At 33.2% G+C, this 24,488-nt stretch overlaps 1 protein-coding gene across 1 annotated transcript; it reads right to left on the minus strand.

The window, feature by feature from the left end:
- Window positions 1-238: 238 nt before the first annotated feature.
- On the minus strand, window positions 239-22,886 carry LOC132713721 (uncharacterized). Its single transcript, XM_060696395.1, has 5 exons — window positions 22,514-22,886; window positions 5,334-5,532; window positions 4,972-5,049; window positions 3,894-3,980; window positions 239-2,656 (listed from the first exon to the last, which is right to left on the minus strand). The coding sequence occupies exons 1-5, from the start codon at window positions 22,849-22,851 to the stop codon at window positions 1,895-1,897; spliced, it is 1,464 nt and encodes a 487-aa protein (XP_060552378.1). The 5' UTR covers window positions 22,852-22,886; the 3' UTR covers window positions 239-1,894.
- Window positions 22,887-24,488: the final 1,602 nt, after the last annotated feature.

A 24,488-nucleotide genomic window follows, 5' to 3' on the forward strand; every position in this document is an offset into this window, starting at 1 on the left:
CGAAATAATATCGAGTTTTCACCTTCGTAGTTCATCATCGTATCTTCGTATTTTTACCATTGTGGTTTTGGTATTTCAACTTTTCACCATCGTAATTTCGTGTTGTTTCGAGTTATATGCGTATAGCGATGGACCTAACGGGACACAGATAACAACATACTCACTGGTACACCTAATATGGTAAGGCGAACACTAAGAAGTTCTTTACACAATAAAAAGCTATACAACGTTTCCGAAACACAAATTTATAACCAATTTACAAAGCAAACACTTTTTCTTTAATAAGATCAAATCAACGTGCAAAATAATATTCTATCAAAGCACATTCATAAAACATGATATAATTTGTAAAATGTAAGACTTCATTGTTTTTTTCAAATCGTAAAGACAAATATAAAACTCTTTTTAGAAAGTAATGCTGTAAAACCACTTCCTTAATGAAATGTTTTTGTATGTATTTACAAAAGGCATATCATTGATGCCAATGTACACATGTGTAGATACAACGTGCAATATGCACACGTTATATACATCTATAGATCTACATAAAACATAAACAGAAAAAGCAGGTTTCATTTTTGATATACATTCGATATATCAAAACATACATTTCATTAAACCTAATTTTATGTAATTCACCGGTCGACATGTAATTCTTACGAAGTCACATGTGTAGAATAACGCTGACTTCAAATCATTTGCTCCTCAGCGTTTCCTAGTTCGAATCCCGTCCTTGGGCCTTGGATTCTTTTATTCGAGGAAGCTATCAAGCTAGCTTACAGAAGGTCGGAGGTTGTTTTCATGTGTCCGCTTATGCCTGAAATAAATCACGAGGGGACACCTGAGTTCTTCCACCACCAGTAAAGCTGATCAGTCGCCGTATGACCCTTGCAATGACAGTGTTATCTAAAGTCTAACATAACAAACAAGATAATGTATTATGTAAAGTTATTTACCATTTATTCATTTAAATATAAAACACTTAGATATGTCTGTAATATATAGGTGATTGGGACTTCACAAGATACTCTGACCATCTTTATAATTAATTTCACGAATTCATGAAATTTTAGGGTACGTCGTATTTCAGTCTACAATTATACAAACTCTTTCTATATAATTAATAACTGTTAAATCATACAATATAACATGATAATACATGGGCATGTACATAAATGATTTTTTTATCTATTTTATTTGTACATATTTGTAATTATGAGATTTTGATAAGAAATATGTTTGTGGGTAAATTAATTAATTGTATTTTAATGCATTTGTTTAGAGCGGGTATCCGGACGCATTTGATCAACAGTTTGCCCAAGTTATACTATATTTATAAAATTCTACAAGTCAATTTCTACAAATATGAGATATCCATATCACATGCATCAAGGAAGTAAAACATTCTGACAGACAACTCTAATCTTAACCCCAAACTATTTTAAAACTTAACAAATAATTAAAATATTAACTACAGATCCTATGTTTCTTTAAAACAACCCACAAAAACAACAACAAAAAACTTTTAAAAGTGCGATGGGAAACTTGATCAGCCATAGAAAAAGTATCTAATATAATAAAAACAAGGCGGACAATGTGTATTTTTAAGAAACACAGGTGAAGTTGAAATTAAATGTTATGCATTATCATTTTATACATGTACATGTATAACATGAATAACAGTTTAAATAACAAAATTATAGTGAAAAATCTCCATTTCGAGTAAAGGCTCTCCCTTTCGTTATTGACCTGAATTTAATGATGTATGGAAATAAGACTCTTTTTTGCAGAAATATAATATGCATCAGTGTTTTATTTAAATCCATATGCCTGTAGAAAGAGAGTAGGAAAGTTAAAATTAGAAACTAGAAACTGTACAAATACTAGTAATCCCTTACACATCAGATTCTGTCGACTGAATTCCGAGCCTTATTTCCAACAACTTCACTTCAGGACTGTTGATACCATACATATTGACGAGATCTGAATAGTTCGACCTATACGAGCGAACTTGCTTTCTAGAGTTCCCTGATTCACTTTCACTTGATTCACTTTCTCTTTGTGATCTACTACCGATGTTTCTGCTCATTCTGGCAGCAACAGTCGTACTTCCAGGCGCTTTTACTCTCTGACTAAAAGTCTTTTTATCAGTGAAATGCTCAGGGCCGCCAGCAACTGACTGTTTATAGTTTTTATCCTCATGGCTCTGAGAAAATCTATTATTATGATACAAATATTTTGTAGTTGGGTTTTTATCTGACAGATTCTTGTCTTTCCGTTCATCCCAAATGCGTTCGTTTGAAACAGATCCCGTACCGTTTCTTGCTGCTTCAGCATTTCTAGTTTTGCGTCTTTGCGACTCCGCCTTTTGTTCACTAGAGGCCTGTGCAACACCTTTACTCAGAATTGCTCCATCTTTCTTTAAGAGTAAAGCAGGCCATACTGTATACTCAAAATTCGACCCAGTTGATGTGTAGAACTTGAAGTAATTGACATCAAACTGGTCGTTCTTCATTGGTGTATCTCCAAAAACAAGCGGAGGATCTTGCACATTCATAAGCCAACAAAGTTCCACGCATCCCTTGAAAAACTTAAGCACATCTGTACTTTTCAAAAATCGGGTGTAGCTTTTATAGCGGAGACTTCTCAAACATATCTGGAAAAAACAACAACAACATATGTAACATTAATTAACATTAATTAAAGGCAAAAGATTTTCAGTACAGATGAGCGCAAGCATGTTAAAAATATTTCAGTAATAGAAAAAACACAGAAAGGTTATGATTAGCTCTGTTAGCAGTCACCTTGAAAGTTTAACCTAGTATTATAATAAAATGTGGTAATTTTATGTCCTTTCAATCCCTTTTATGCCTATAAGTATGAAAATCTTTTGAAATGAATGCATTTATTTAGGAACCGGCTTTGGTGGTTAGTAAACTTGAAACAAACTGACAAATATATGCATTATAAAACTAAAAATGGAAATTATCTAATTACCATAAAAACAAGAGCCAGTTGAACCGGGTGATGCTCCCCGAATTTTTTTTTGACACAGAAAATAATACATTTTGCAGTTTCCCATTTATGTCCCGGACAAAGTTCAAAGTGCAATAATTCCAAAATAAGCCTAGGCATAGTTACCTTTTTTCACCGTACTTTTACCCAATGAGATCTATCTATGTAAGAGTTATGTTCCAGACAAAGTTCAAAGTGTAAAAATGAACAAAGGGCATTGACTCCAAAATTAGGCAAGGCAGAGTTATGATACTTTCAGGGCTATGTCCTGGACATGTTCAAAGTGTAAAAATTAACAAAGGGCAATAACTCCAAAATAAGGTAAGGAAGAGTTACGATTCCTTTGCACTGCTCATTTACCCGGTAAGATCTATGTACCTACAAAGTTCCATGTTGATATCTTTTATGGTTTCAGAGTTACGTCCCGGAAAATGTTCAAAAAGTAAAAATGAACAAAGGGCAATTACTCCAAAATTAAGCAAGGCAGAGTAACGGTTCTTTAGCATCGCACTTTTATTCAACGAGATATATTTCCCTACAAAATTTCTTGTTGGTACCTGTTATGGTGTCTGAGTTATGTCCCTGACAAAGTTCAAAGTGTAAAAATGAACAAGGGCAAAAACTTCAAAATTAGGCAAGGTATAGTTATATGGTTCGTGTCAACGAGATATACCGACCTGCAAAGTTTCATGTTGATACCTCTTGTTGTTTTTAGTGTTATGTCCCGGACAAGAAAATCGGACGGACGGACAAACAAAGCGGCGACAATATGCCCATCCATCGGTGAGAATAAACAAGAGTGAGTGATTATTGCTTTAATAATGCTGCATTGCCCAAAATATTTCTTTAGGACAGTATATAATGCCTTATAATAATACCTCAATAACTTCAGGGAGAGATTCTTCAGCTGTAAATCTTCTGAAATCTTTCAATTGTTTAAAAACATGATCTGGTACACTTCCTGCCTATAATGTTTTGAAAAAGAGCAATATCAATCATTTTTATTTAGGTTTTCAGGTTAGCTTTTTGTGTGCATGCTTTCTGTCCACTGAGCCAAGCTTAAAGTTGTATCTCTTGATAAAGATAAAAGTCTGAATTTACTTTTTGTTTATCAAACACTTTTTCTACTCAAAAGAGGACGAAATAATGTAAATAAGTTAAACTATGGAAACAATATACGTGAATGACTAGGTGGAAATTGTTGGGCATATAATTCTTATAGCTTGTTTCGATTGTCTGTGAAGGTCACATATGCATTAATATTGTCGAACATTTATCATTTTGGGTTTAACAAATAAATGCTAACGTCACACATAATCTTATTTTATAAATAAATTTTATAGCAGAAAATGTTATATTTGCGCTGGAGTATCAAAATTGTTAATTTAAGGAATTAAGTATGGGACATAAATAAATAAATAAATAAATAAATAAATAAATAAATATAAATAAATAAATAAATAAAAATAAATAAATAAATAAATAAATATAAATCAATCAATAAATAAATAAATTTAAATAAATAAACACTTTAGGGTTAGACTCTGCTCATTAACAATAGGACAATTTGCAAAACAAGCAATGTTTAAATCTGCATGCCTCCAGATGAGCCAAAATATTTAAAGAAAATTATACTTGGAAAAAATGTAGTAAAATTTTAAGAAAAGTAAACAGATTAAAGATTCAAGTGATAATTTATATCTTATGTGCAATTAATGAATTTTTTTGAGTATTTTTCACCATATTTTTACTGCTTACTAACAAAGTATGGGCTATTTTTGCATATTTTGACCTCTTCTTGATAATTTACATGAATTATAAGTGCCTATTGCAATGTGCCAATTACTTTCTTTGTTCATTTCACAATGTTTCATTTTTAAATATTTTTCAAAATTTTCATGAAAATAAGGATGAAGCTGGAGGCGTGCTGCTTTAAAGCATATAAAAATAACTTACTGAACGTTTCAGTTTCAGTGCTTCTGTCAGTTTCAGTTCTTGCTCTTTAGTAATTTTATCACACTCGCTTTTTATATCCTAAAAATACAATTTATTTTCATGCAGAAAATAATAATCTTCCCGCGAGAGTTTTACAAATATTCAATATAACGAGGTAGATATGTCTATCATTAACACTTATAAAAAATAAGACCTATTAGTATAAATCTTGTTACGTTTAAAGTGCCACAAAAATATTGCAACTAAAATGTAAAACATCACTGTGACGTTAATTTTAAGTTACGATATAACACAAAGTTGGCATTTTTTGTCCTGTGGTTAACTAATTACTAAAATGCAAAATGATCATTTTGAATATGTACCTGTAGCATTTCAAGTAGTTTTTCAATGGTTTGCTTTTCCGTCTTATAGTGATTCAGAAATACTTCATAAGCATCTGTCCACTCATTGTCATATAGCTCTGTGTTTTTCTCGGCAAGCTTCGTTGGCCTATTTTTATCACTAAGATCTGCTATATCAGGGTTGTTATCTCCAAGCTTATTCCCCATCATCCGACTTAGTCTACAATTAAGACGAACATCATTTACTTGTGTCTATTGACTAAGATGTTGATACGTTTTAATGTAATTCTGTAAATATGTAAGAAAATGTGAAGATCTCGTGTGTTTGTGTTTCATGTTTGTAAAATTAATATTTTTAACGACATCAACATTAAAGCATAATTTACAAGCTTTAAGGTACAGACAGTTATTTTTATGATTTATTGTTACTTTATCAGTTCAATTGAATATCAAATTATAAATTATTAGGACATTTCATTCAATATGAAGTAACAAAGGCAAGGGTTCATGTAGCTGTGACAAGATTTTAATTAGGTTTACTTGAAATATAATCAACTTAAAGGTATAAAACTTTCGCTGCAACATTAAATATTTAGGAGGACATTTATCCTGGGTCAGATAAGTTAAAGAAGTCGTGTGTGAGTCGGGTTGTGCAAAAAAATTAAAAGATACCACAGCATTTAAGTCATTGACCCTTTTCAAATTTATTGTGTTTTTGATCAGTTGGTAAGAAAGGTAAATTAAATGATCTATTCAGATATGGAACTCGAGATGAAAGAATTTTCTCAGAAACCATTTTTTTAAACTTAATCTGCTATTATTTATATATTTCTAACATATAAGCGCAGTAAATGATATAAATAAGTACTTCTTACCGTGTTTTTGATTCAGACAATTCTTTTTCAATCTTAACCTTCTCGTCATTTACCACTTTGTATCGATTTTGTAATATAGACATTTGTCCCTTTACGGACTCATATTCTCTTGTCATTTTGTCTCGGTTAAGCTGATCTTCAGCCACTGTTTGCTCAAGATTTCCTATTTTTGCAACCGCCTTTTCAAATTCTCGGACGACTTCAGTGTAAGCGTCTTTATATTTATCGTTTATTTGTTTTGCCTTCTTCAGTTCTTGTTCCAGATCCTTAATTTTCTCATCGTTTCTGTTACTTGAGATTCGGTCGTGATGACGGGTCTTAAGGGTCTGATTTTCCATTGTCAACTTTTCAATCTCTTCTTTCAGTTTCAGAGTTTCGTCAGAAGACTAAAATAATATAATTATATCAACTTTAATTTCCAGCATCGATATAATATACACTGTACACGAATAATTTCACGCTTCAAATTCATATTAATAATTGTTTTAACATTGACAAAGCTTATCGTCACTTTGACAGTGACAATATATATACATGTGTGTACATGTATTTTGCTTGCCTAGAATGATTTACATGTTAAGTGATCACACAAACACAGTTTGACCTTACAAAATGCAAATCTTTTGAAAAAATGCAAATTTTTCTTACCCTTGTTGACAATAATTGCTTCCATGCCCTCATATCCTGTTTTGAGTTCTGGATAAGAGTCGGAAGACCTTCGAGTTTTAAGAAAAGTGCCTCAATATTGTCGGTGGGCATTCTCTCCCGTCTTGTATCACCAGAAGAATCAACGTCCATCTCCTGCTCAGTTGTTTGGGACTGTCTACTGGTTTCACTCCCATGACGTGCATTTGTGTCCTCGGTGTAACGTTGCCGTGAAGTAGGACTATACTGGTCGTCTGTTTTACCCCAAGCTTGCCTTACGTTAATTGACGTCACATACCTGTATCTATAAGAAATATATAGATCGACAGATTTGTCAATGAAAAAAAAAACATGGTGAGTACTGTAACCCAACGAATATTCGCGACAAATTAATATTCGCTTTATTCGCGGATGGCCACGAAGCGCAAATATTTGTTTGCGCGAATAAGTCCGCACGATTTCGCGAATAAATTGGAGAGAAATTTTTATTTTAGACGTTGTTCATGCAAAGCTACTAGACCGGATATATTCGAATTTTACGGGCACCTGTTAGGAAGTAATTAATTGTTATGAATATTACCATAAATCAATAAAAACACAAACTAAGTAAACTACTACAATGTTATGAATATCAAAAGAACTCTCTGTCAATATAGCAATCAAAATAAACATCCACATTTTAATACATATTATGAAATACTAGTAGGCCCATTGTCAATCACGTTCCGTGATCACAATTCACTTAATCCGTAATCAAATCATGTATAGTAAGAATTAATAATGGCAAGAATTTAAAGATCACACTACTTTATATAAATTTCGAATAAATGGCATGAAAAGTCTTATAATTGCATATTTCGTAATTTGATACATTTTGATAAACAACAAAATAAAGTAAACGTATACATGAAAAACACCATATTTTTGTGATACTTTTTGTACGATGGAGAGCTGATTTTTTTTAGAGAAAATACGAAGTAGATATCATTCTTAAGACTTGCTGTCAAATTGACTTTTGGAACAATGAACACTATTTCTATCATTATAATGACAAGAAATCATCTCAAGGGGCAAAACACTTTGACACAACTGTTTCATTTCCATAGTATAAGGAAACAAGCTTAGTTTCTTCTCCGTTGGTATGCAGAAAAATAAGAGTTTAAGTTATTGTCAGGGTCATTATATTGTACTTCATGTATAAGGTTATACAGACACCACGTACGAGGGGCGTTCAATATATTCTAGACTGTGCTCATAACATATTTCTCAGGATAAAAATTACATGACCGGAAACGGCAACTTAATATTCACTTGAACATGAAACTTCAACAGCGTATGACAAACTGTCTGAATTTGACGGCGCATATGGCAATGCAACCCGACTTTCAGCGCCCCAGGTCACGATGGTGTTTCCTGACGTCATAGACGTCATAGACGTTAGTTCGATTTTTGACTTGTCGTGCACCGCTAATAACTTCTCAAAGTAGCGTCGGTTAGGTTACATTCAATACATCTCTGATGTCGATAAATCCACTGATTAAACATGTTTTCTTAACACTCTTGAGGATATATTGATAATTACAATATAATAAAATAATCGCATTAAAATAAAATAATGGATCTGAAATGAACAAGAAATTGAATAAGAATATAAAAAATCTAAAAATAATAAACTCGTCTAAATACAACAACTAACACATGAAGTTCACAGACCGTCTGTATTTATCGTAAACCTTCGGTATTCAAATTCATAAACAATTTGGTAAAAATGTTCCTATGCACTGACACTCTGAGTAACTTTAGCGCTTTTATTTGACCTAGACCTAGAACTTAAGATTTTCAGGTTTGAGATTTTCAGGTAATACGGCGAAATTTCGCTTGCATACAGCACGACTTCATACATATTATTTTTACTGCGTTTATACCTATTCTCTTACTACTGACTTTCTTTCCTTTTCTATAATGGCCATCTAGTTAGTACTCGTGCATATATATTCCGTCCCATATATTAAGCGTACGCTGACACAGTAGTTCGATTTGTGCTGTTGGGCACGTATTCAATAAAAATAATTTCAGCCGAAGTGATACTTTCTTCCTCAATACTCGCGTTTGAGTTTTTTTCTTATTATTGTACATGTTGTATCAAAGGGCGTCCAAGCAAGAAATACAGCAAGTGAAGATGAACTAGAAGACATCTGATGACCAGATATTCTTATAAACTTTTCAATGGTTAATTGTTTTTTTTGCCAGCATTGCATATTATTTGTAAATGGGCGGACGAAAGACGTTGTTAATTATGAACTTTGGTAGGCATTCTAGAGATTAGAATATTTAATGTTTGTTTTTTTCCCACAGGAACTTGAAATTCTATCAATATTAATGATGATTTCCATAATATACAGGTCTGTAATATCCAAAATATACCTTCTATATGGTATAAGTTTATATATACTATATAGAGGGTTATTTTTGGATATTATCATTAATATTGGTTATTGGATAGAATTTCAAGTTCATGAGGTATTTTCTTTGGAACATACAAATTATGAATTATTTTGAAAACCTCGTCTGACCCACCATTGTCTTTACATTTATATCAATAAACCCATAACTCATGTTTAAATTGCAGACGAAAGTTTCTGTAGTTAAAACGTCACAATATTCGGCAAATCAACATTCCACTCAAACTATCATAAAATCGATTGTCTTCAACTAAAACTACTTCTATAAATGTATTTTCGGACTTTCACAATGTTATGCAGGCGTCACCCTGTCCAGAAATTGGCACCAGACGGGCACGCAAATAAGGAAATGCTCAAATTCGGATCTGATCGTTATATTTCGGGCCATTCGTGATGGCATATTGCGCCATCGTATGACCCCCGGCTTAATTTTTCAGGCTCCGGCAGCAACTTCGTGAGCGGTCCCGAAATGTTTGGCATGCCAAAAAATGCCGGAAGACATTGCGAAGGTTCATTTTCGTATACCAATTTTGCACTTCGTAAGGCCGTCGTGAAGCCATTTTGTCAAATCTTGTTGTTTTCGTCTTTACTTCGTGTGAACATTGGTGCCATCTGGTATTTTTCACACCAAGAAGGCAATATGAAGGCAACAAGAAGATGTCCGACTGTCTTAGGTAGGCAGCACGACTACGTGAAGTCCCCGCAATACCGTCGTGTTGTCATCGTATTTTAGTACGATATGGACGAAGAAAGCATATTTGAGTAACTCAAATGTTGCATAATTATGTATCATGGTGGATATATAAAAAGCTATCCTCAGACCATCTTCCTCATCTTTCAGTCCTGTACATCTCTAACAGAGACTTCAAAAGCTTACATTCTTTGCAATTAATTAACAATCACTTTATTTCATTTCCTGCAGAATGATGATGAGTCAACCAAGAAAAAAAAAAAGACAGCAGTATTGCTACTTTTTTATATACCTTGAAAAACATAACGAGCAACTCTAACAGGTTCATCTTGGGTGGCATGATAAAGTTCAATCAAATATAAAATAAAGTTTTAACGTAGTTTTGCTATCAATACTATCAGCAACTGAAATTTGCCGCGTATTGCCGAATGTTTTATACGACCCAGAGATCACATGACGCCTCTGTGACGACGTTCGAACGCATCGTACTCAAAATACGACGTCGTGCACCTATCGCGTGGCCTTCGCTTGTCCTACGGGTAAACTTCTTGGTAAAAAATGCACCTTTGAGGTGACTTCGAGTGTGGATAGGATGCCATCGCGTTACCTTCTGTAGGTATCGCGTGTGGATCGGATACGATCGCGTGACTTTCTGTAGGAATCGTACTTGCTTCGGCTGTTGATTGGCTGTCGACCAATTTCGGGGCCATATTCGCGCGAAACTCAAAATTCCATATTCGTATGTCCATCTGGTGTCAATTTCGGGACAGTGAGACGCCTGCATTAAGGTCATAATTCTATTTATAGATACAGCAATAACTTACATAATTACACACTGTGTACTACAAAATGTTTAATAAAAAACCGAAGAGCTCGATTAATTGACGGATATGATAAATTTCATTTGAATATGTTTGCATTGCAGAAATTCTCCAGTTCGGTATTCATTGTACATATCGCAACATTTCATTTACCCTCACACCAATCGGAATGATCGGCTATTATGACCGACGAAAAGGCCCGAGAAGTTGCAATTGCCCTTTCACAAAATCTGATTTTATTCCATAAAGGGCGTCGCGCTTTGGCGCGGACGCCAAAACTAACATTAATCGCCTCTCTGATATAAAACTAGCGACTTGTTATAAACATTCCTGTGTTATATCAGATCAATGGAATTCTATATCTCACACAGTAAAATACCATACCTTAACCTACCTTATTGCATAGATTACGACGTTAACACAAATATTAGACCGCATTTAAAGCAACAACAAGAACAACAACAACATAAAAACTTAAGGTAATATTAACATTCCATCATTAACTATTTTAATCTTAACTACATAATAATTTAATATCTCGCTTAATTAAATATTATTGGAGTTTAAAGCAAACGTTTCATAACACCTGTGTCTTAGTTGATCATTTTACATCAGGCGTATCCAATGTTTTAGTTTATGCAGAACTTGCATGTTTTTTATTTCCATTGCGTAGGCGGCCAGAGATCGTTCAACTACAAGTCCGACGCGATAACAATACAATACAATACAATATGTATAACTTATTCACTATGGCAATAAGTAATGTCTATGATGCACTTTATCATGTAATTGTATCATAGTTTGGGGACCTTTCTGTTGAAAATGTGTCCGAGTTAAATCGTATACATATACATGCACCGTGCGGTAACTGGAGTGCAGGTATTAGTTACCCGCACTCCAGAGCATGCCCATTGATTGGCTGATTTTTGCTGGGGTTTACTTATTGTGACGGCAGAGACAGTGAAAGCGACAGAAATGTCATATTTAGGTGCTCGTTCAATAGTGACTTTTTCCGGAGTTTCATATTGTGACAACAGAGAACGTGTTTTTATGTTTGACTATGATACAAAAGAGAAAGAACTCGGCAATCTGATGAATACTCGGGGGGCTATGCCCCCTCGTATAAATCAGATAGCCTCGTGTTTCGATGCTCTTTCTATTACTAAATACTATTTAAAAACAATACCCGACCTCCTGGCGATCTATGACCCTCCATCGTTTGTCCTTTGTAAACAATTACAAAAAGACGGGGATGAAACTGCCGCAATTTAGAATTCCTGTTCCAACAAGATTTTCATATCTTTGCCAACCTATATCTAAAATAAGGAAGTACAAACGCTTGATATCTCCAGTCGTAAAATTAAACTAAAAGGCGCGTTGAAAATGTATTCGGGTATTCCTTACTAGGAAAATGATTTAAGATTAATTCAATTTACTTCCTTGTCAGAAAAATGTTAACACAAATATGTGGTTCAATACACATCCTATAGAGCGGAAAGTAATTTCGGCCTGGGAAAAACGCAAACAGAATTTGAAATTTAGTAATCAAAAGCAATTCATTTAAGTTAGGGTAGCACCTGAATCATAAAGACAGACTTTGATTACATGATTTTCACATTCACTACTATCATAAAAATAATCTCTCCTCTGTGTCAAACGAATACTTTCAATAAAATGAAAGAAGTAAACAATTTAACAAATGGAATGCAAATTTGATGAGAAACAAATAACATTTTAATAAAAATTTAACCTTGGTAAACCATCTGAATAAATTTGTTTTTATATTGTAGGTCTGTATTTCTTTGATTTTATTGAAAAATTGTTTTTCTTTCTGTTTTCATGCTAAGCCTTGGAGATTAAGCATATATTACTGGATACATAATAGTGTCCATAATTAACTATAGTTAATATCAAATATAGTTTCCAAAAAGTTTTTTCTCACTCGAGCTTAAATAAATATGTTTAAACCAACTATTATGTATAGGTTAGTGTTAAATGATACGTATTAACTAAAATAATTGGTCAGGCCTTCCGCAGGCAGGCGACTAGTTATTTTTGTTAATGCATATTATTAAACATTAACCTATACATAATAGTTGGTTTAAACATATTTATTTAAGCTCGATTGAGAAACAAGTTTTTAGCATTTCTCTAAATCACCGATAGCTACGCCTTTTCGCTCTACAAGACGTCTACACCATGTCACGTTTCTAACATGTCACATTTAGATAAGCTATTTAAATGGCCCTTTCAACATATAACAAGAAAAGCATTGATGCAAAGCATCAAAGGCGACGCCAAAAAAAGTTGATGAAGTTTTGCACCTATATACTTATCAAAAGATGTGTACTTTATAGCAGTACCATTACATGTGACCTGGAGGCTAGGCCCAGTTTAAGTTGAAACTTAAACCAAAAAGAATAGACTCTGTCTTGCCAAGATGCAAAGACAATTAATAGTCAATTAACCAATCTTATAAGACTCATGTCATTAAAGACAATTTCTTCAGATATATTTTACCAGATACAAGGGTACCGGAGTCACAGCATATAATAAGAGCTTATTGCTTAGGGTTGCATACATATTAGAAATAAAACAGGACCTAAAATGATCCTCAGGGGACACCATAGGTACCCGCAGCAGTAGTAGAATGATTACCAGCCACATCCACCAGCTGCTGTCTATCAGAGATAGACTTGAACCATATAAGAATGACATTACCTATGGCAGATGCTTAAAGTTTCATGAAGAAGAAGAAGAACTTCTTCATGTGCAGTATAGTGTGATCAACTGTATCAAATGCCTTTTGTAGATCAAACAGCACCAAATTGGTTGCATTCAAAATGTCACTTATGTCTGTATTTCTATTTTGAATAAGGACAATAATAATAATAGCGTAGTTGCGATATTTTAATTCATGCCAAATAAAAACGGTTACAGAGTTTGTATAAGTTGATACTATTTCAATGTTACTTGAGAAAAGTAAACTTGGAAGACGTCTAAATAAACAGCAATGTAGTAAATCAAATGATCAAAAGCCAGATAAACTGAACCAAGAACTATCAAATTATCAAGTTTAACTTATTTTAAAAGTGAGAATATAAACATATATATATATATCGATTTACAATCAATAAAACAAAATAATATGACACAGTTATCATCTTCGATTATTCCAAGCATATTAAAGTACCATTGACCATTAATGTAAAAAAAACCTAACTAAGTCGGTCAACTGGACGCGAATGAGGGACAGACCTGAAATCGAATCCCACGGTATGGGACCAAGTGTTAATGCTGTATACTAAATATCAAGAGGCTGTAATAAGTAAATGCTGAGAAAACTGTGCCCGCCTGCCCTCCAACATTCACCTTCGCACCTGTACAGCCCGGCCAAAAATGTTTGTTAATATACACGTACGAGGGATGATCTAGAAGTACCCGAAATTAAGCCATAAAATTTAATTCAATAATAGATATAAAAAGTTCATTCAACAAACACTGTATTAATGCGTAATATACAACAAAATTTATCTTGTACATGTAACAAACAAATTTTAGTCACCACATGCATATCTAAGCAAAAAGTAATGTGTGGAAGTTCCATACTGAATTTATTGAACGAGTTGAATAAAATTATATTGTGCGAGCCTCTTGAGAGCATTATAATATTTTATTCAACGATTTCAATAAATTCAGTAATGAACCTGCACGAATATAATATTCTATTTATCACATACCCAAAATAAAAACTGTTTAAAATGATGAAGAATATTTTTTTCATTGACACGCCCACAGTGTAACGTTAACATTTACCACGTCTTTACAACACAAATGACGTCACGTCAAAATATATGCACGGCCGTGCATTACCATATTTACGGAGTCGCAAAAGCGGCACGGTTATGTGATAAATGCGCATACTGCAGTGACGTCAAAAACATACTAAAATGCAATCACATGGATGAAACATCAAACTTTGCACAAGTATAAATTTTTAATTAAATGAAGTAAACGTGCATTTTATCAGAATAATAAACAAATTCGGAGTAAGTCTGGATCATCGCTCGTATTGCACTAAATTTGTATTACCATCAAAATATTAGATTGTAAAGGCAATATAGTGGATAACGTGCTGTTATAATCGAAATATTAATCATCTGGTATCGTTATTTGAAGCTTCCTATATTCACAAATCATATCAAATATTTGTTTCTTTATTTATATCTCTACAAACATATACATACTTGGTCAATTTCTATAATAATTCTCAATATATGTTTTTCGAAAATGTTCATAATTATGCAGGACACTTAAACACAAAATGGAACTGATCCTCACTTTATAAATTTTGTATTACAAATCATCTAATATAACTCTTTCACTTGAATATTTACATGTATACATTATCTAAGATTATGAGCTGAAATACACAGCGTAGTTTAAACTATTCTTTGATTTCTTGATACAGTTGTTTCTAAACAAGGTGTCATTCCAAAACTGTACTTTAACGATTTATACAAAATAACACCTCATTAGAATTTATACTAGCTTTCCATTCTTATTAATATCTGTTTAAAAACCAACAATACAATGTTTTTACACCATACGTCCATAACTCGAAGAAGCCATATTTTTTTTCTATAAGACTTCGTTAATTTGGAAACCAGTTTGATAACAGAGTGTTCTGATTACGTAGTGTACACTGTACATATGTGTCGATCTACAATCAATAAACTAAAAACATGTAAATGTAGAAAATTTTTCACTTAGAACGTAAGATATCAGTTATTTTAAGTCATTGAAGTAACACGTTATTCGGAGACAAACAATTTCGGTCCCATATGTTGGATCCGAACAAACTTCAAAAACTTTGAAAACAATAATCGAACAAGTACTACACTGAAATATTTGGCAAAATAGGAAATTGGACTGCATACTCAAAACTGACCAAGAAATTGTATAGATGCTTTTAATCCATTAACCCATTACTTCATATACACGCCTTTTAACGCCTTTTTCACCCCCCCCTTTTTTGTTGTCTCAAATGATGAAAAAATGCCTTATTTAGGCCCCAAACAATTCTTTTTGTTTGAGAAATGTTGTTAAAAAAATTGACCTCTTTTTCGGCTCGGCCCCCCAACCAAAAGATACATCAGTGGTTGCCAGAAGGGGGATGTGCCCCCTTCTGTTTTGGGGGGTTTGAAGGGGGGCGGAGTCCCCCTCATCGCCAAGAAAATTTTGGACTCGTGAGAGGCTGTAAATGACCCCAGATTGATTATAAGGTAACGTGTAACCAACTCTGAAAAGCATTTGACTCTATCTCAATCCATTGAGAAGTTGCAGCACTTTGAAATCAATTTTGATGGAAAAAATCAACGCAAAATAGTGATTTTTGGCAATTTTGAGATGTCCCCTCGTTGCCATGGTAACAGAAAATTTAAGCCTGAGCATGTTGTTGCAAGGACAATGGTCCAGTCAACATTTGTGCCAAGTTTGATTAGTGTTGAAGCAGTTTTTATAGTATTATAGCAATTTGAACTTGTAACGGGAGACTTTTCAATGAAAACAGCCATTTTTCACAAAATGCTTATGAAGTAATGGGTTAAACATCAGATTCTGTCTCTTTCATTCCGTGTATGTATATGTAATAGTCCTTACAACTTGCATAGTCCTTACCCATACCCGAAACAACTTCCGGACTGTCAATACCATATAGTTTTATCAAATCGTTAAATTTCCAGTATTGGTTCCAATTTGGACTACCTACAGTTTTTAACAACTGCATTCTAGAGCTGCCTGATTCCCTGTGTGAGCTAGCAAAGTAATTGCTTATTCTGTCTGCAACAGTTGATTTTCCCTGCAACACTGTACGGCTAAAAGTATTTTTATCGGAAAGATGGCTGGAGGTACCAACAACCGTCTGTTGATAGTTTTGGTCATATACATTTTGACTCCCGTGGTCAGGAGAGAATCCATCATTACCAACATATGAATGTGATGTAACGGTCTCTCCATCCGAACGATAAAAATTTTTGTTCTGACCAAAGCGTTGCCTGTTAGAGCCAGATCCCACGTTGTTTCTTTCTGCTTCAGCATTTCTAGTTTTGCGTCTTTGCGACTCTGCCTTTTGTTCATCAGAGGCCTGTGCCACACCTTTACTCATAATTGCTCCGTCTTTCTTCAATAGTAAAGCAGGCCATACCATATACTCAAACTTCGACCCAGTTGATGTGTAAAACTTGAAGTAATTGCTATCAAACTCATCATTCTTCTTTGGTATATCTCCAAAAACAAGCGGAGGATCTTGCACATTCATAAACCAGCAAAGTTCTACGCAACCCTTAAAAAACTTTAGAACTCCTTCATTACTCAGAAATTTCCGATAATCTTTGTAGCGGAATTTGTTCAAACATTTCTGAAAAAAATAGTAAATATATAACAACCAAAAATGTATATGGCAAATCTTTCCACAGCTTATCAAGGCAGCTAACCTGTTGTCAGCAGGTAGCGACATTTCAGTTATGTTCATGTACAGACATGGTTAAGCAAAAATCGTAAAAGCTAAACATGGCAACATCTTCAAATATCGCCACTGTATGCCATTTCAAGTCCATTATCATGTAAGCATTGATTTTAAGTCTAGTAAATAATGAAGGTATTGAATGAAATACACGCATAAGTCACGATATGAATCAGTGATGAACATGTGACCAGATGACAAATTTCTAAAATTGTGGCTTATTTTTGATGCATGGCATTTTTTTCTAAGCATTGGAGTTTATATTGATATAATAATAATAGCTTGAATTAATTATAATGCCTCATATACCTCAATAACTTCAGGGAGAGATTCTTCTGCTGTAAATCTTGTGAAATCTTTCAATTGTTTGAAAGTATGGGCTGGAAGTCTCTCTCTCTAAATTACAAAACATGGTCACAAAGGCTCATATTTGTGAGAAATGCAAAACGACATAAGTATGCGTGAAGTTTAAGTACGAAACTCTATGTTTTTTTTTAATATAAACCAGATACAATTTATCCTAATATTTTATCAAAATGTTAGCTTTGCATGTAATCTTATTTTAGAAACTGAAGCAACAAATAACTTGGCTTCAGACAAAAATACAAGACTTTAGAAGAATAAATTATTTTTTAAAAGAAAAGTGTCAATGCTTGGTGACACATGACTTGATCACATGACTAGGAACCCTGTATGAAAAGCCGAGCTGTAGATGTTTCAAGTTAAAAGAGATAATTGAGAACCTTGGTGTAATATAAATATAACTGCTTATATTGGCGCTCTACCAAAGCTAATAAGTATGTGTTAAGTGTGTAAAGTAAATCAGCAGTGATGTGGCCCGTTTAAATGCATATGTAACGCTAGGAGGTTTAATCCACGATGAGGCACACATATCTTTATTTAAAGTATATGGAAAAGGCGACTTACTGATCGTTTCATCTTCACTGCCTCTAGCAGTTTCTGTACTTGCTCCTGGGCGATTTTATCACAATCGACTTTTATATCCTGAAAAGAAAAAAAAATCATATTTTTGAGATATTGCCCTTTGTTTTTTTGTCATGCTTTATATATACATGTATATTTTTCATATAGGGTATAACTCAAGAAGTATATAATATAAGTAAATAATGTAAGTGAATTGAACTCATTGCGGAGGATAGCAATGCACGAAATGATAACTACCCTTCATATTGTTTTAATAATTGCCCTCTTTTACTTTTCATACTAAATTATTGTTCGCAGCATAACTCGAAAAAATATGTTAGATATCAACTTCAAATTTAATAGGTGGATATTTCGTATTGTGTAAGAGTGAATTGCACATGAATGATCACTCTGCCCTTTCTGAGTTTTAGTAACTGTTATTGCTTAAATTTTGGTCACATAATAAAATGTATTTGATAAATCAACTTGAAATTTCTAAGGCTGACAGATCTTATTTAACAAAGTAATTAATAATTATTTTTGTGTTATTGTTTTTTTTCATGCTCTATTTTTGAATGGACAAAAATAACTCATAAATCATTTGAGATGCTAGCTTGCAATGTCAGCATACAGGTGCTCCACTTTTTTTAGTCTTTTATCGTTGAAAACAGACAGCACAGAAAAGGGACATAATTCGGCAAATATGCTTAGCAGACATACCTGCTCTGTATAGTCGACACACATTTGAAGCTGGGATTGAAAATCTTCAACTGGTTTTGAGAAAGAGGAATAAATTCCAAATCAAAACAGGGAATAATTAAGAAAAATGGCTTTCAGGATTATCTGCCTCTAAGAAATGCATTTCAAATTTGGTATTAAACAAGAATTCCGAGTTTATAAGTGAATATCTTATCTTTTTGAGAAATGCACTTTAACAGACAAATAAACGATGACATTCAAAATAAAATAAAAGAGAGGCATAACTTTGAAGAAAAATGATAATGTTACCTATTCTTTTGAAATGCATTTAATTTAAAAAATGATTAAGTTTTCCAAGTATAAAGTGATTAACTTTGACAGTTTTTGAGAAAATTACAAAAAGTAAAGTAAAAAGGGGAATAACTTTGCAAAAATGAATTTTAGTATTATCTGCCCTTCTGAAATATTGTAGATTTAAGTGAATAACTTTGATAGTTTCTGAGAAAACGGATCTTAACAAAAAGGTAAACCAGGGCTAAAACTCCATGTTGAAAAAATAGGCATAACTTTGCAATAAATCATTAGGGTAACCTGTCCTTTTGAAATGACGTCCTTTTATGACAATGGACATTTACGCAAAGTTTGAAGTGGATAGTTTTAGATTTTACTTTCTAAGAAAATGGACTTAAATCAAAAGGTAAAACCTATGCATGCGCCAACGAGAATGTCATATCGATAGTCATAAAACTGGAGCTAAAATGTTTACAATACACTTGATTGTTTAGAGTAATTACCGGTTGTTTATCCTTTTTTATATTATTGTCACGATCATTACCTTATTTAAAATATAAACTTGAGCCTTCATAGATCATAATGACGAATAGTGCATTGTGCCATTAATTTTGATGTTATTGTCCCAATAACATAGTCAATAGTTCATACTTTTATCAATTTATAATACATTCATGACTATCATCGAAGCTTTTGTACATGTATTTTAGTAATTATGTGATAAACCTTTAATGATGACTTCTTGGGTATTAATTATATGCCCGAAAGAATTTGGGGCATATTATGTTAAACCCCCTGGCGTCCGTTGGTCTGTCTGACCGTTAGCAATTTGGTTTCCAGAGCATAACTTAAGTTCCATTCGGCCCACAATATATAAACTTCATAGGATGATTCTCCATATTAGGTCGAAGACCCTTACTGATTTTGGGGTCACAAGGTCAAAGGTCAAGTTCACTATTACCTTCAAACTGAAAACAGTTTCCGGAGCATAACTTAAGTTATATTTGGACCACAGTATTCAAACTTAATAGGATAATTGTGCATATTGGGTAGAAGACCCCTATTGATTTTGGGGTCAAAGGTCGAAGTCACTATTTCCATAAAACTGAAAACAGTTTCCGGAGCATATCTTAAGTCCCATTTGGTCCACAATCATCAAACTTCATAGGGTGATTTTCCATATTAGGTAGAAGATCACTATTGATTTTGGGGTCACAAGGTAAAAGCTCAAGGTCACTATTACCTTAATACTGACAACAGTTTCTGGAGCATAACTTACTTCCATTTGGCCCACGATATTCAAACTTCATAGGATGATTGTTCATATTGGGTAGAATATCCCTCTTGATTTTGGGGTTAAAGGTCACTATTACCTTAAAACTGAAAACAATTTCCGGAGCATAATTTAAGTTCCATTCGGCCCACAATATTCAAACTTCATAGGATGATTGTCCATATTGGGTAGAAGACCCCTATATATTTTGGGGTTACCAGGTCAAAGGTCAATGTCACTATTATCTTAAAACTGAAAACGGTTTTTGCTCAATTACTTAAGTATTAATCAACCTACAACTGTAATATTTTATAGGATGAACAGCCATGTCCAATACATGACCCCTATTGATTTTAGGCTCATAAGATAAAGGTCAGGGTCACAATGACCTTTACAGTGAAAATTGTGCTTTCCGGAGCATAACACAAGTTCCATTTGGCTTACGGTGTTCAAACGTCATAGGATGATTGCCTATATTGAATAAAAGATCCATATCTATATTGGGGTCACAAGGTCAAATGTCAAATGACCGTAATATTGTTAAAAGTTTTACAACTGTCAAACTTCATAGGATGATCACATATATTGAGTACATTAATTATATGCCCTAAAAATTTGCTTATATTATGTTATATCCCTGGCATCATTCTGTCCATCTGTTGTAGTAAAATAATTTAATTCCCATGTCTTACAAATGCTTCATCCTTCTAAAAAAAAATCACTTTCGGGCATATAATGCTCCGCCTAGCGGTGCTCTTGTTTTTTATTGTTAAACATCGTTATCTATTTCTAGTATATATCTATCTATGTCACACAACGCTATAATTTAAGGATTAAAATAGAAATAAGAGTTCACCTAATCCTTTTTTGTGTTATCCTTAACATATAATACTGACTGACATTTTTTTCAAACCATACATACGAATTTGTTAACTGTTTTGTGTATGCCTTAAAATGTTATCTGTATGCTAATGCACATTTTATGTTGAACTATATCTTTGTTTTTAAAATCTTATTTCTCGCTCCATGATTCAACCCTTCTTATATTCAACAAAAGTCGCAACATGTACTAAATCACTGTTCAGTTTTTTTGTAATAGACATGTAAATGCAAAATTGATGAACATGTACCTGTAGGATTTGAAGAAGTTTTTCAATGGTTTCTTTTTCCGTCGAATACTTTGTTTGGAATACTTCAAAAGCATATGTCCACTCATTGTCATATAGTTCTGTGTTTTTCTCGGCAATCTTCGTTGGCCTATTTTTATCGCTAAGATCTGCTATATCAGGGTTGTTATCTCCGAGCTTATTTCCCATCATCCGACTTAGTCTACAATTAAGACGAACTTCATTTACTAGTGTCTTTTGACTAAGATGTTGATACGTTTAAATGAAATTACATGTATTTAGTTAAGTAACAATGTCAGAAAATGTGGAAATGTCGCGTGTTTGTGTTTCACCTCAGTCTGTAAAAATAATATTTTTACGACATCAACGTTAAAGGATATTTTGCAAGTCTAAAGTCAATTATTTTTTATGATTTATTGTTACTTTATCAGCTCAATTGAACATCAAATTATAAATTATTATTATACGAACATTTCATTCATCATGTAATAAGAAAGGTTAGACTTCATGAATCTGTGCCAAGATTTTAATAAGGTTTTTATTTGAAATGTTACCAACTTAATGGTATAAAACGTTCGCAGCCAACACTAAATATTTAGGAGGAGATTCCTTCCTGTATCTGATACGTTAAAGAGGTCGTGAGTCAGGTTGTGCAAAAAATTAAATGATATCACAGTATTTAAGTGAGTGACAATTTTTACCCTTTTCAAGTTTATTGTGTTTTTGATCAGTCGGTAAGAATGTTAAATTGAATGATCTATACATATATGGAATTCGACTCAGAAACCAAAATCTTTAAACCAAATCTACTATTATCTATATATTACTAACATATGAGCGCAGTAAATGATATAAATTAGTACTTCTTACCGCGATTTTGATTCAGACAATTCTTTTTCAATCTTAACCATCTCGTCATTTGCCGCTTTGTATCGATTTTGTAATGCAGACAATGGCTCCTTTACAGACGTATATTCTCTTGTAATTTTGTCTCGGTAAAGCTGATCTTCAGCCACTGTTTGCTCAAGATTTTCTATTTTTGCAACCGCCTTTTCATATTCTCGGACGACTTCAGTGTAAGCTTTTTTGTATTTATCGTTTATTTGTTTTGCCTTCTGTAGTTCTTGTTCTGGATCCTTAATTTTCTCATCACTTCTGTTACTTGAGATTCGGTCGTGATGACGGGTCTTAAGGGTCTGATTTTCCATTTTCACCTTTTCAATCTCTTCTTTCAGTTTCAGAGTTTCGCCAGAAAAATAAAATGATATAACTATAAAAACTTTTAACTCCCGCATCGATATAATATACACAAATTATTTCGCCGGGACGGCGAGTGAAAATATGTGGCATTTTATCATGTTGAGTGAAAATATATACCATATTTCATTATCAAAGAAAAATGTTACGAACCCCAATGCTTGCTAGCAACTGCAATTGTACAGCGCGCAGTAATATTGTTTTGCACGCGATATTTAGCGATACATTGTGACGTCACGTTAACAACTCTTTAAACGTCTGTACAGCGTTAATTACTGAATTAAAGATATTGGTGTTCGGAATTATTTTCTTAGTTAGACCATTTTCTATCATTCTAGATAGTTTTCAAAACAAAATTCAACAAAAAGCTGTTTTGTATTTATCAGATTTTTCAAACAAAATGGCGAAAGAAGTCCCTTAAGATAAATATAAGTTTTGACTCCGCCCACTTTCATATTTATATTTCATATTTATTTTTAAAAAAATATGAAATATATTTGACTGATATAGCACCATATTTCATGAGTAAAATTAAATAATAGCGTTATACTATAGGCGCGTCAATGAAAAATGACTCTAATTTCACTTTAAACGGTCTATATTTTGGATATGTGATAAAAAGAATATTAAATTCGTGTAAGTTCATTTCTGAATTTATTGCACTCGTTGAATGAAAAAATATTTTGCTCGCCAGAGGCTCGCATAATATAATTTTATTCAATTCGTATAATTTTATTCAACTCGTGCAATAAATTCAGTATTGAACTTACGCTCATTCAATATCCTCTATATATTAACACAGTTTGACCTTACAAAATGCAAATCTTTTGTAAAAATGCAATTTTGTCTTACCCTTGTTGACAATAACTGCTTCCATTCCCTCATTTCCTGTTTGAGTTCTGGATAAGAATCGGGAGACCTTCGAGTTCTAAGAATAGTTCCTCAATTTTTTGTTTGGGCATTTTCTCCCGTCTAGTATCACCAGAAGAATCAACGTCCATATGCATCTCCTGCTCAGTTGTTTGCGACTGTCTATTGGTTCCTCTCCCATGACGTGCATTTGTGTTCTCGGTGTAAGGTTGTCGTGAAGTAGGACTTTACTAGTCGTCTGTATTACCCCACGGATGTAATATAAATCCGTGATTACCCCAAGTTTGCCTTTTGTTACTTGACGGTATATGCCGTATATACCTGTATCTATAAGAAATAAATATATCGACAGAGTTTTCTATGAAAAAATGAAACATGGTGAGTAATAAAAGCATGACTAGTATGAATTATGAACGGCAAGAATTTAAAGTTCACATATTTTATATAAATTTCGAATAAATGGCATGAATAGTCTTATAATTGCATATTTCGTAATTTGATACATTTTGATGAACGAGGAAATAAAGTAAACGTATTAATGAAAATCACCATATTTTTGTGACGATGGAGAGCTGATTTTTTTAGAGAAAATACGAAGTAGATATCATTCTTAAGACTTGCTGTCAATTTGACTTACTGGAACAATGAATACTATTACTATCATTATGATGACAAGAAATCATCTCAAGGGGCAAAACACTTTGACACAAATGTTTCA

The sequence above is a fragment of the Ruditapes philippinarum genome, unplaced genomic scaffold (genome assembly GCF_026571515.1).
Source record: "Ruditapes philippinarum isolate M1 unplaced genomic scaffold, ASM2657151v2 ctg493_1_1_1_1, whole genome shotgun sequence".
NCBI lineage: Eukaryota > Metazoa > Mollusca > Bivalvia > Venerida > Veneridae > Ruditapes > Ruditapes philippinarum.

Bases quoted from the DNA above. Each gene is read 5' to 3' on its own strand.
- LOC132713721 (XM_060696395.1), bottom strand. From the start codon at position 22,851: ATGGAAAATCAGACCCTTAAGACCCGTCATCACGACCGAATCTCAAGT. The intron at 5,533-22,513 runs GTAAGAAGTACT...TCTTAATTGTAG, and splicing joins TTGTCTGAATCAAAATCGCG to ACTAAGTCGGATGATGGGGA. The intron at 3,981-4,971 runs GTAAGTTATTTT...AAAACATTATAG, and splicing joins CACTGAAACTGAAACGTTCA to GCAGGAAGTGTACCAGATCA.